The sequence below is a fragment of the Embiotoca jacksoni genome, unplaced genomic scaffold (assembly GCF_022577435.1).
Source record: "Embiotoca jacksoni isolate LCO1_2020_lvr unplaced genomic scaffold, fEmbJac1.0.p SCAF_22, whole genome shotgun sequence".
Lineage (NCBI taxonomy): Eukaryota > Metazoa > Chordata > Actinopteri > Embiotocidae > Embiotoca > Embiotoca jacksoni.
The window spans coordinates 242,834-256,173 of NW_027185363.1; the positions used below are offsets into that span (position 1 = coordinate 242,834).

A 13,340-nucleotide genomic window follows, 5' to 3' on the forward strand; every position below is an offset into this window, starting at 1 on the left:
GTGTTTGCCGGCTTTTAAACAGGTCTGCCACTCCCCACTTTATCTGTCTTTTCAAAGAAAAAGATGTTCATAAATGAGCCCCAAAGAAGGGATTTGGTACTTTGGTGTTTGTCACTAAATAACTTTCACAGTAATAACCTTAGAAACTCTTGAAAAATATACAATTTGGCAAAGCCAACCAGCAGGGCAGAATGAAACAAACTCAAAACAACACAAGCAAGCTTTCAGGAAAAACAGCAGAACTTAAACAACACCTCATAGTCCAAATAAAAAAAAATATACGAGTTGATATTTTAACCCAGAACTGCTAAAGAAAAACTCTGTCTCAAAAATTGCTTTAACTGCTGATCATCCGATTGAGCAACAGAACAACAATGTGATTCCTATTTTTTTTTTATATTGTTTTCGAACGATAGAGTTACTTGTGTTTATGTCTTAATAAAGACTTTCCTCATCCCAGATGATGAATGAGTAATGGTATGGACAGCATGTTATGTAATGGGAGCCAAAGGGTTCACTTATTTGTCTTCACAGTTGTATAACAGCCAATCAAGGCTCTTTTATAGAATCAGGTGCTCCCAGTGGTTCAAGTACTTCCAGATGTTCCCATATCCTCACATAAAAATACTCCCGGGCACACCAGACATCGCTGGACCATCATTGATACTTTGTTTTTATATGATACTATTTCATTCACTCCTTGTTGCCAAAAACACTTTAAAATAATAGAGCATAAAATGTTTAATTAGTGCTGATGCATAAGCAAAAACACTCAAGTGTGTGTTTATATAGTAATATGATACACGTTTGTAGTTCTGTGTGTGTGTGTGTGTGTGTGTGTGTGCATATATATAAACATTATTACTATTATCAGTACAGTTATCAGTAGTTTCCTCACCACAATAAACAATTGGAGTTCATAGGTTGATCACATTTTCTTTTACACAACTGTTTATCACACTGATAAAATACTGATAAACAATGTGTTTTTCTGGGTGCTCATGTTTGGAGTAGCGTTGCAGAGATAAACGTTCTCTGTCTTCTGTTTGTTTCCCACCTCTCACAGTTCCCGTAACAACAAGAGAAGGAGTTTGGCGGTTGGGACCCCGTCGCCCACGCTGTCACGACCGCTTTCACCTCTCCCACTTGCCACAGGTACTTGTGTGTTTGTTCTTAGTTGTGCGTCTGCTCAGCTCAGTGTGTGCTATTTTTTTTGCCAACTGGACTGGAGGCTCATTAGTAGTACTGCATATAGTCCTGATCATGTGTAGTGAGGATGAGATGACGGGGTTCATTAGTTGTGTTTTGTCTCATATGTTCCCTCAGCCTTGTGTTTGTTTTAATGTTGCGTGTCGCAAGACAAGCTCTAGTTTCCCTTTGGTGTTCCTCAGCTGGTTATTGCTGTTGGATTAAAATGTGACCACAGTATAGTGCACAAGACATTTCATGGTTTTCCTCCTAATGATGATATTTGCATGTACGCTCCTCTAGGCTACTCATTCCTTAATCCAGATGCTTGAGAAGATGTATAAAGATGAACTCATTCCCCGTACCCATTTTTATTTAAAGCCACTCAGGGTGTGGTAGTGATTTGCCCATAGAGACTGGCATTAAAGTCCTCTAGTGTTCTTTTCAAGAGTATGTAGTTTAATCCTCAACCAGGCTGTCTGTTGACGGGGAAGAGGTCGAGTTAACTTCTGTGTTTGCATCACTGTCATTAAAAGATTTAATTGTTTAAAGCTGAACCGTGAAGTAAAACAAGTTGCAAAATGTACTATTAGATGAACAGTATTTAGATCTGATCATATAAAACAAGGGGTCAGTCAGTGTTATAATGCAGCGTATTGATAGTCTTATACATAGTTTCTGTTAACTTCTACCCCTTTTCAAAGGTTCTAACTAAGTTTTTCCTTTCCTCAGCTGGCAGCAGCCCTTCAGAAAGCCCCAGAAATGTCTCTGCCAGCTCCTCTGCTAACTTCCAGTTTGCCCGAAGGTAAGAATGAAATCAAATGCTTCTTAAATTAAGTCAAGGGATTTAGTTGAAGGCACTCAAGCTCAGGCACATTTCTATAGTAGTATTTTACATGATACTTAAACAGAGAAATTAGTAAAACAGAGAAAATGCAGTAATAATGACTTAGACTAACTCACTAAAACAGTGGATCAAATGCACATTTCAACATTCAAGTTGTTTCATCTTCATTCATGAAAAGATCTCAGCTAATAAAACCACTTAATTTCAAAACTTAAGAAATAAATGCCAGTAAGCATATATTTCCATACATAGTGGTTGCCGTATCTGCATAGAGAAAGTTAATGCTCCATCAAGGTCAAACCAGCTCATCAACCTAAATGTCTGCATAAAATCACAGTAAGAACCGGTATTTGGGTGGAAAACAAAACTTAGTGCATGAATAATGAACATGCCCTGGCTTATTCCCTTTACCCCTGGATATGAGGCAATGAAGAGGGAAGCCCAACCAGCTGACAGGGCCTCAGGGCCACTTGCTGGACTTGGGTCTTGGCATTTGTTAGGCCAATCAAAGCAGCAAGTCTGTGCCCACACTCATTACTCAGGGCTGCTGTGATTATGGTAAGAAACTGCAGAGCTCGCCCTCTCATCACGCGTCCTGCAACTGTTTGCAGACTCGCTGGGATTTAGAGGAACGCTAGCCGGAGCTGGCGTCCTCGTCCAGCAGCAGGAAATAGTGTTATTCGCTCACTTGTGGGGAGACTTTTAAGGAAAAACAGCAGCATGTATACTTGGATGTTTACATGAGCACAAGTGCCGCTTCTGTCTCGTGTTTTTAAATGTATATGCTGCGTATCTCAAATATCATGTGCTCTGTTGCAGTGCTGCAGTGTGGCATACTGCACCATACGCTCAGGGATTTAGAGGGGAAGTCTCCTTATAGAATCGCCTTGTACGGCTCATCTAAATTTATTGAGACTTTTTAAGGTGCCAGCGTGTAGACAGATGCTGTGACAGCATATTTGACAGCTCCACTGGGTTCGTTATTCATACAGGCTGCACAGTCCTGCTGTTGAGTGCAGTAATTTTGTCATGTGAAGACAGACCAGCCAGATGTGCCATGCAAAGAATAAGTCTTTCTTTTTTTTTATGCTGCAGGAGAAATAATAAGATAAGAAATCATACTAAAGATTAGGCATAATCGTTAAACTGCAGCTCCCCATTCAGCATTAAAGGTGCTTTTTGTTAACCTTGGGATGCGAGGACTGCTAGCACTCCTGTCTTGTCTGTTTGTTTGTTTTTCTTCCTTTCACAACCCAGGCATTGATTCTAACATTGATTTAAAGCCCAGTTTTTAATCTTGTTCCTCTTCCCCCTTATAACAGTAATACAACTCTCCGTTATCAGCAGTAAGGGGTTTAATAACACGTGGTGGATGGCGGACATATCAGATATAGACCAGATGAAAACAACACGCACGTCTAATACACCTCACTAATCCTCAGATGTCAGAGCAGAACCATCCACTTTGATTGTGTCACCACTCATTTAGCTGCCTGTCCCTAAGAGCTGGTTTCTGTGAGAAAACATTTGAACATCTCTGTCACCACGGATTGAATCAGTGAGGGGAACTGGGCCACGTCCTTAGAGTGCCATATTGGATGGAAAAGTAGGGGGGGACAATGGAAATAGACACGTGGTAGTGCAAGTGGAAATGTTTCACATAAAGGTTTTCTGATTGTGGTGGTGGTTTGAGGTGGGTGTTTCCATACAGTGTTTTCTGTATTGGGGTTTGTGTTAAATGAGACACGAGCCAAGTGTCTGTAGGTCTGAGTGCTGCAGTGTGATAGCAGCTTGGCAGGTGTTTAGTAGCAACAGCAGCAAACAGCCACCGGCTGCAAGCTTTGACAGACTAACAGGACTGTGACACTGACAGCCAGACTAACTCTGTCACTATCATTAAAACAGTGTTTATTTCCATTCTCACTTTGGTCCCCCCCCCCCCATCCCCCCCCGCTCCTCCTCCTCTCTTTATCTCTCCTCCATTTGTGCCTTCATCTTTTTGCATTTGTGCAGCCAACTGGCCCGCACTGAAAGGTAAGAAAATGACTTCTTCTTACAGACACAGATTCAAGCATCAAACGTTATCTTTTGACCTTTAAATTTGCAGAACGAGATTTGAAGATGTAAAAAGGCGAAGCTGTGAAGTTTGGAGTGAGTCAACAGGATGTAAAGGTTTCATGTGGGCTACCATTGAGCAGTCTGTTGCTGTTTTGTTTCAGCAGAGCAGACGGACGAAGGTGGTCTGTGGCGTCTGTTCCCTCGTCTGGATACTGCACCAACGCACCAAGTTCATCAGTATCTGTAAGTTGAGCTTCCATCATCGTCTGTCTGTCTGTCTGTCTCCTCTTTCCTTCATCAGATATTCACCCTCTCTCCAAATTACTGCCATGGGAGCATTCAGCTCCCCATGTTCGTTGTACTCGGTGTATCAATCAGTTTACAGGGCTGTGGTGTCTTGTAAACTTTAGCTGATGACTGACTGAACTGTAAATGCCATCAGGTCAACACACTGTGAGATATAAACCTGCCAATAAATGGTTGTTGATTTATAGCAGACCCCATTTATAGAGTGAGTTCTTTTATAAAGATGCTCTGCACCTGGATCATATTTAATAAACTCGTGTATCTTACTTTTTGACCACCAGCTCGCAGGGAAGACTGCAATACGATGCATATTTAATGTCTTGAGTAAAGTAAAAAGTATTTAGTCAGCCACCAATTGTGCAAGTTCTCCCACTTAAAAAGATGAGAGAGGCCTGTAATTTTCATCATAGGTATACCTAAACTATGAGAAAAAAAATTCCTGAAAATCACATTGTCTGATTTTTAAAGAATATATTTACAAATTATGGTGGAAAATAAGTATTTGGTCAATAACAAAAGTTCATCTCAATACTTTGTTATATACCCTTTGTTGGCAATGACAGAGGTCAAACGTTTTCTGTAAGTCTTCACAAGCTTTTCACACACTGTTGCTGGTATTTTGGCCCATTCCTCCATGCAGATCTCCTCCAGAGCAGTGATGTTTTGGGGCTGTCGCTGGGCAACATGGACTTTGAACTCCCTCCACAGATTTTCTATGGGGTTGAGATCTGGAGACTGGCTCGGCCACTCCAGGACCTTGAAATGCTTCTTACGAAGCCACTCCTTCGTTGCCCGGGCGGTGTGTTTGGGATCATTGTCATGCTGAAAGACCCAGCCACGTTTCATCTTCAATGCCCTTGCTGATGGAAGGAGGTTTTCACTCAAAATCTCACGATACATGGCCCCATTCATTCTTTCCTTTACACGGATCAGTCGTCCTGGTCCCCTTGCAGAAAAACAGCCCCAAAGCATGATGTTTCCACCCCCATGCTTCACAGTAGGTATGGTGTTCTTTGGATGCAACTCGGCATTCTTTCTCCTCCAAACACGACGAGTTGAGTTTTTACCAAAACGTTCTATTTTGGTTTCATCTGACCATATGACATTCTCCCAATCCTCTTCTGGATCATCCAAATGCTCTCTAGCAAACTTCAGACGGGCCTGGACATGTACTGGCTTAAGCAGGGGGACACGCCTGGCACTGCAGGATTTGAGTCCCTGGCGGTGTAGTGTGTTTCTGATGGTAGCCTTTGTTACTTTGGTCCCAGCTCTCTGCAGGTCATTCACTAGGTCCCCCCGTGTGGTTCTGGGATTTTTGTTCACCGTTCTTGTGATCATTTTGGCCCCACGGGGTGAGATCTTGCGTGGAGCCCCAGATCGAGGGAGATTATCAGTGGTCTTGTATGTCTTCCATTTTCTAATAATTGCTCCCACAGTTGATTTCTTCACACCAAGCTGCTTACCTATTGCAGTTCAGTTTTCCCAGCCTGGTGCAGGTCTACAATTTTGTTTCTGGTCCTTTGACAGCTCTTTGGTCTTGGCCATAGTGGAGTTTGGAGTGTGACTGTTTGAGGTTGTGGACAGGTGTCTTTTATACTGATAACAAGTTCAAACAGGTGCCATTAATACAGGTAACGAGTGGAGGACAGAGGAGCCTCTTAAAGAAGAAGTTACAGGTCTGTGAGAGCCAGAAATCTTGCTTGTTTGTAGGTGACCAAATACTTATTTTACCGAGGAATTTACCAATTAATTCATTAAAAATCCTACAATGTGATTTCCTGGATTCTTTCCCCCCATTCTGTCTCTCATAGTTGAAGTGTACCTATGATGAAAATTACAGGCGTCTCATCTTTTTAAGTGGGAGAACTTGCACAATTGGTGGCTGACTAAATACTTTTTTGCCCCACTGTATATCAAGACCGGCATCAGCCTTAACGATTCAGTAGCAGTAGAGCCACACTTTAAACTGGACAACAGGGAAGAGGATTATGTTTCAGGAGTGGTTTGGTTTTATACTTTTTTGACATGAATCTAAGCTGACTAAAACTTCTTTTCTGCGTGAAGAAGCACATTGCTAACTTTTAGAACCACTTTTCAAGTCTCCAGGAGGAGGTGATTGTTTTACATTCAATTTCGGGTGGAGTATTGCTTCACACATATCTTGTGGTATCTGCAGCCCATTTCAAGTTCTGTCTATGACTTTATGCCATGCCATTGACATAATTAGTTTAATTGATACAATAAAGACACTCTTAAATGCAGTTCGAAAACTTCACACCGTCGAAACTGCTGCAGTTTGTTGGTTTATACAAAGCAGCTGACTGGAGATTGATGTTGGAATCCGTTAATGACTCAGACAGCCATAACAGGATATGTTCGATGATGATGCATCCCTTCATCATCGGCCTTGTGTCATATTTTCCACCTCAGACAGGCAATGGGAATTAATCCCCAGCGGATTTAAACAGTAACAGATATAACGATTAAAATACACAGATTTTTGCTCTATATGCTGTATTCTTCCTCCTTAATTCAACAATAGGCTTTGTGTTTTTTTTAGTGGAAACAAAGAGACACATGGTTAAGTTAATAATTTACCATTTAACGATCAATCTCCTTTTGACTGAGGGAAAGTACAAGAATAATGAGGCCAATCACTAAAATAACAGAGCTCTTGAAATTCCCAGTTTCTTTTTCCTGGAAGACATCACATATGAGTAGAGACTGTACAGCATTTCGCCACTCGAGCTTTTCCTGTCGGGAAAAGTCACTTTAAAGGGGAACACCGTACTGCCCCAGTTCCACCCATCAGCTATCTGTTGATGGTTTCTATGGCGATTATATTTGACATTTTGTCTGGAAAGCCATTATTGAAACTGCAGTTGGCCGTAAAAGAAAACAATACTCGTCTCCTGTGTCACAGCTGTAATTTTGTATGGTCAACCACATGGCTTGGGGATGGTGAGGTCAGTCTAACTCACACAATGCGCCTTTCAGGCCTGCTGTCAGTGAGGTCTTTATGCAGCTCCTGCTTGCTTCTGACACGTCTCCAGTTTCCTCCTCAGGGTGCCTCCCCCCCCCCCGTTCTATCATTTATTCTCTGTCTCTTCCTCGCTCTGTTGCTCTCTCTTTTTGCCTTCTTCGGGCATGTCTTATTCACTTTTTCTCTCTGTTAGTCTCTTCTCTTTCCTCCAGTCAGATGAACCACTCTTCTTTTTTCTCTTCCTCCAGTGAAACACAAGATCCCAGCCAGATGGGAGTTCTCATGAATTCCAGACTGTGTGTCACACATTTTGGCCTAGAAAGAGAAAACCAATGCATGCATGGCCAGCATGACAGCTGATGCTTCCTGCATGCGTCCAGGCACGCTGCTGCAGGAAAGGGAGGAATCCCGTTGAAAGCTGCTTTGCTGTAATTCAGATGTATAGTGGAACTTGAAAGCCTTTAAGACTCAAAGTATTAAGAAGATAACGAGTGAATCTGAGAGAGCAGTGGTGTGACTTTCTTATCACTGGAAGGCTTTTAGCGCTGGATGTTATATCATCAAAGCTGTAGAAGCACAATCTCACAAATTTACATGAAAATAATAATAGACAAAAGGTTGAGTATTCAGCCTGTGGTTGTTTTTCTTTCATATTTGCTGACCTTTGTTTATTATTTCTGTCTATTTCTCTTTTTTTTACACCCCACCATTTTTGTTTATCCCCTCTTTACGTCTCCTTCGCAGTCCTCGTCTTCCCAGGAGTTATTGCACCAGTTGCCCTTCCAGCCCACGCAAGATGACCTCCACTTCCTCTTTAAACATTTCCGGAGCACGGAGAGTGTGGCGGACGAAGAAGGAGGCCACCCTTTGCCTCCCGTCAGGCTCCGTTCACGCAGTCTCAGGTAGCGCTGGATTTGAATCATACAATAACTGTACTGTGCAGATATGTGGACTGTTATTATTCCACAAACATTTCTGTAACCCTACACCACACTGGGAGAATAGATAATGCCATATATTATATTGACTAAAATGAGAGAAACCCAAATATCCCCTCCCGGCTTCATTACAATACAAATTTCATTATCTAATGCCATGGCACTGGTAGGCTGCAACCCAGGACCCTCTTTAACAAATACATGCACAATAATAGGACAAAAACACTTAATCAAAGCCCAAACAATCAAAGGCTGCAAGCTTGACATACTGTATATATGTGGAATAAAAATACCTAAAAACATACACAAAGAAATAATAGTGTACCTTTAAAAAAAAAAAAAAAAAAAAAAAAAAAATCAACAAACAGTTGAGTAGACTGATAGCAGAGGTGTAACATAGTCCGGAAAGCATAAGCGACAAGTCACTACTGTGTTCAAGTAGGTGTTACATGCTCATTGATTTCCTTACAATTTGGTCAACCAGTCTTTGAACTGGATCTTAAGAACTCTCTTTCATTTATCAACTCTGGCATTGTTGCACTTTACTGTAGATAACTACCACTAACATTGCTACTACGAGCTTTTGAAACAAAAACCTTTCACATGCAGCATCTGAATTGTAAGTGGTTTTGTAATGTGCACCATGTTTATACTGCAAAGTGGCAAAAAGGATACTCAGAGGTCTCAATTAGGTTTTTTTAAAGTATGGTTTTTAGGGCTGCAATTTTGCCACAATTGAAGTATAAAAGGTACTGGCAACTAAAAAAAAAAAAAATAAAGTCAGCCTCAAACTTGTACTGGTGTGGCTCGAATGCCATTAAACCCTACTTTGTTAGCTGAATTAGCTAGCTGGGCAGTCAAGCTAACATTAGATGGTCAAGTAATCATAGCCTGTAGTTGAGAAAATAACTTTAACCTGCTGAAGAGAAATGCTATGAGTGTGAATGAACGGGAAGACAAAAGAAGATCATAAGTTTGAGGCTCATATGAAAGCTGAAGAAATCCACTGAGCAGCAATGACAGACACTCTTTCTTCTGTATATTTTGCTATCATACAGCTGCCCATCCAAACATGAATCACATGAATAATTTAATGACAGATGGAATGAATTGTTAGCAGCACAACAACTTTAAAAAAAACTCTACAGCTAGCATCACTTTTTACAGAGTGACAGAAATGTCAACAAGCATTGTCATATTTGGTGAGAGCGACACTCAGCCTCAACAGTAGGCCCGATGTTTCATAATATCTTTTACATACGAGTTGACATAGTGGAAAGATTTGAATATGGTGAGATAATTATTTTATGCGGTTCTGGAAAAAGCCTGTGTGCTATTTACGAGTGATTCCCTGGATTAGAAAATAGCATTTAGCATTGCTGACACAGTCCCTCTAAATATCTGTCGTGGTGAGGAGTTTTGAGGTTGCTGTGGACTTTTATGATGGGCTGTGGAGGGTGTTGGCAACATCTTGATGTGGTTGTTTTTCTGTGACATGTCGCTGCCTGTGCCACATACTCGTATATATTACATACACAAAGTAAAAGTCACACACGAGGGGTCGCTAATATGGCTCTAAAATAATATCAGAATATTTCAGGGTATTTCTGCGACAAAAATATGACACGATACTGGAAAATGTTTTTGGCATAAATGTAACGGTTTTCCTTAAAACATGCAGTAAAAACTAAGAAGAAGAAAAAAAGATCTCAGTTCTTTGTACTTTGTAATCAACCTCAGTAAATCCTTCAGATTTGGTATAAAGTAAAGCTGCTTGTGGTCACCGTGCATAAATTAGCCATGTAACGACCTCATTGAGTCAATGTGTCGTAATATCGCTGTTATCACGATATACAATTTTTTTATCATACAGAAATATATAACGATATTATTGTGAACTATATGATATGACATACCCTAACACACATTTTAAGTACTATACAGATGTGTCTGCCAATCCTGTAACAATTACACCAGAGAGAAAATGCTGACATGTTTTTCATTAGTTAATAACTGTTAGACTGTGAATTTGATTAAATTAATTCAACTGACTTGGATTGTTATTAAAAACACATCTAAATTGCTGCATTTATTGTTTATGGAAACAGATGATTGAAAAAAATGTCACCGCTGTTCTAAAATATCTTCAGAGGGTGTGTAAAGTATTACTTGCTGCCCCCGAATAGTTCCCAAGGGTTTAGCGGTTGCTATTTCCCTCAAATAAAAGCCTGCTGCATATGCAACTGTTGTGGTTCCCCAGAAATAGTAAATGTATGGCACATATTGATATGCATCGTAGCGTAAAGGAGCACCCAGGGGTCCCTATTTTTAACACTTGTGGTGACAGTTCATTGATTTGTAATGTGTATGGACAGTTTAAAATGGGGCCCTGTGGTAACTAAACCCTTGTGTTCACAACAGATGTGGTCACGGATACTGAACGACAACCTGAACCGACTCACGTTAATGTGATTTTCAAACAGGCTGTGTTTATGACCGAGAATGATGGTAAATGCTTCGAACTTGACCCATAAAAAATATTCATATATGATGTTAAATACATCTGTAATATTAGATTTTTACTGTAACATAAGCCTCTCATCGCTCCTCCATCTTCTGATCAGTTTGCAAATGAGTTCCATGAGATGTTTTTTGGTGGATCAAACTTGCAATCTGGGATTGATTAACTTTACTTTTCCCAACAAATATTGTTGTTATTTTTACAATGTATTTCTAATTTTCGTTCCGTTTTTCTCCTTTGCCTGGTTCTTACCCAGCCCTGGACGAACCTGTGGAATATTTGACAACGAGATTGTCATGATGAATCATGTCTACAAGGAACGCTTTCCGAAGGTATAGTCACTGTTTTCTTGAGCCTCAGTCTCAACATCAAAATCTCTTCTTCTTTTTGATTTCTATTGATACCAAAAAAAGCATTTGTAAAAACAGTCTACAAACGTGTATGAATGTGCTTTTCTGTTTTTATAACACACAGAAACCAGGACAGGGAATTTTAACGCTCCTGGCAAAGTCAAACTCGCCGATGGGGTTTGAAGAAGATGTCGATACAATGCTGCTATAACTGCTTTAAATAAAGTCTTCCATTTTGGTTTCCCAGGCGACGGCCCAGATGGAGGGTCGACTGCTCGACATCATTGCGGAGTGCTCCCCAGGCACTGCTCTGCCTCTGGCTGACGGTGTGCTGGGATTCATTCAGCACCAGCTGGTGGAGCTCGCCAGAGACTGTCTGGACAAGTCCCAGAAAGGCCTGGTCACCTCCAGGTACTTTGTGGAACTGCAGGATAAACTGGAGAAGCTGCTGCATGAGGTGGGTGTTTCTCTTGTTCAAGAAATGATTTCTCTATCTGATTCCAGGAAATACATATTGTTTTGCTCTCATTTTGTGCATTATTCGGGCCTCTGGGACATCACATCCGCCTCTGTAGCTGCACTGGGAACATTGAATTGAAATTGCCCATTTGATTTTCTCTCATTGGGGCTGTTTCCAGTTCTTTGGCCAGTTATGGTGCAGTCATTTTGTGTTATTACATAGATCTTTGCAGTGGTCAAATATTTGATTATGTAAAGATTTATTACATAACCTAGCCTGCAATAATTTTGCTGCAGAAAATGCTGCCTTCTGAAAAATAGATTACAGCTTCTGCCGGAGACTCAGACCCCAAATTGTTTTCCTTTTTGTTTGAACTTTCTGTTCATTTATAATAATGCTGCCGTTATTAGAGTGCTTTCTAGCCGTAGCATTGTTTATCCTACAGTACAATAGAGATAGTCTTTAAACTGTCTATACTTTCCTGTAAAAACATAGTTTTTAAATTGTTGTACGTTCTTCGCCACGAAAATATTTTCCATCTTAGTAAAGAGCTTATTTCAAGCAAATGGTTCCTTCTGTCACATTCTAAAATTTCATGTATGAATTTGTCTCTGTGCTTGTTAATGTAGTTGAATTATAGTTGCTGTTTTTAAGAATACACCTTTAAAGACAAACCTTGAAGCAGGTTGAACAGGGTAAGTCAGAGTTTCAAAGTAACAACGGATTAAATTGAACTCTGACTGACATCACTCTCTCACCACTGCAACACACTTTCTGAACCTGCTGGTTGATCAAGGCAAGGCAAGGCATTGTTAGTCTAAGATATGGAGACAATGAGTGGTAATAAAAGTAAGTTTGAAAGTGTTTTCTTAAATATTTATAGAACTGGCAGTGCAGGGAAAAGAAGTGAGTATTGATGCAAGATGTTGAAATACCAGCCATGATCCGGTGAACAGATAATGAAAGAAGATGAAATGGATGCTAAAAATATGAGCCAGATTAAAGCCTCCGTGGATGAGCTCTGCTGCCTCCTGACTTGTGCCAATTGGATTAAATCGCAGTAATAATCCATCATCCTCTGTCCTCTCCTGATCAGGCGTATGAGCGTTCAGAAAGCGAGGCGGTGACCGTCATCACCAAACTGGTCAAGAAGATCCTCATTATCATCTCCAGGCCGGCCAGGCTGCTGGAGTGTCTGGTAAGACTCACTGAGAGACTCTGTGATAATCAAAGGTACACAAATGACGCAATATCAATGTCATGGACATCAGCTGAGAGCCTTGAACAAAATATCTGTTGCTACACATGCAGGTGGTGGTGACTCACATATACTGATGATATGCTGTAGTAATGAAGAGTTTGTGCAGTAATAATAGCCCAGCTACCTGTAAGAATAAGCCAACAGCATTTGAAATGTAGTCATGTAAGAGTGCTTCAGTATTGGTAGTAGGTATGTCGCTGATGCCCCAGTTTTATAGGTCCCAACAATTAGCCCAAATATTAGTCTACAAGCTAAGAAGAAAAAAAAAAAAGTAAAACATTTTTTATCCTTCTTTCTTACCCCCTCGGTCATGAAAACTGAATGTCATTTTGTTTGCTTTTTTTTTTTAATCAAACGTCCTGGACATTGCAATGTGTCTTTCCTTTTCCCCCGGCATGTACGACGTTGCTTTTTTTTTTTTTTTTTAC

At 40.5% G+C, this 13,340-nt stretch overlaps 1 protein-coding gene across 6 annotated transcripts in view; it reads left to right on the top strand.

Moving 5' to 3' along the window:
• The window catches only part of mast3a (microtubule associated serine/threonine kinase 3a), a 29,961-nt gene that overhangs the window by 5,377 nt on the left and 11,244 nt on the right, over positions 1–13,340 (top strand). For 2 of the 6 annotated variants that reach the window (XM_069157015.1, XM_069157012.1), the window contains 8 exons: positions 1,067–1,155; positions 1,921–1,993; positions 4,049–4,069; positions 4,255–4,336; positions 8,127–8,284; positions 11,098–11,173; positions 11,439–11,648; positions 12,748–12,849. In XM_069157015.1, the coding sequence (XP_069013116.1) occupies positions 1,067–1,155; positions 1,921–1,993; positions 4,049–4,069; positions 4,255–4,336; positions 8,127–8,284; positions 11,098–11,173; positions 11,439–11,648; positions 12,748–12,849 (811 nt within the window). The remainder of the gene's footprint in view (positions 1–1,066; positions 1,156–1,920; positions 1,994–4,048; positions 4,070–4,254; positions 4,337–8,126; positions 8,285–11,097; positions 11,174–11,438; positions 11,649–12,747; positions 12,850–13,340) is intronic. The other 4 variants (XM_069157018.1, XM_069157017.1, XM_069157014.1 and 1 more) reach the window with 3 other exon arrangements.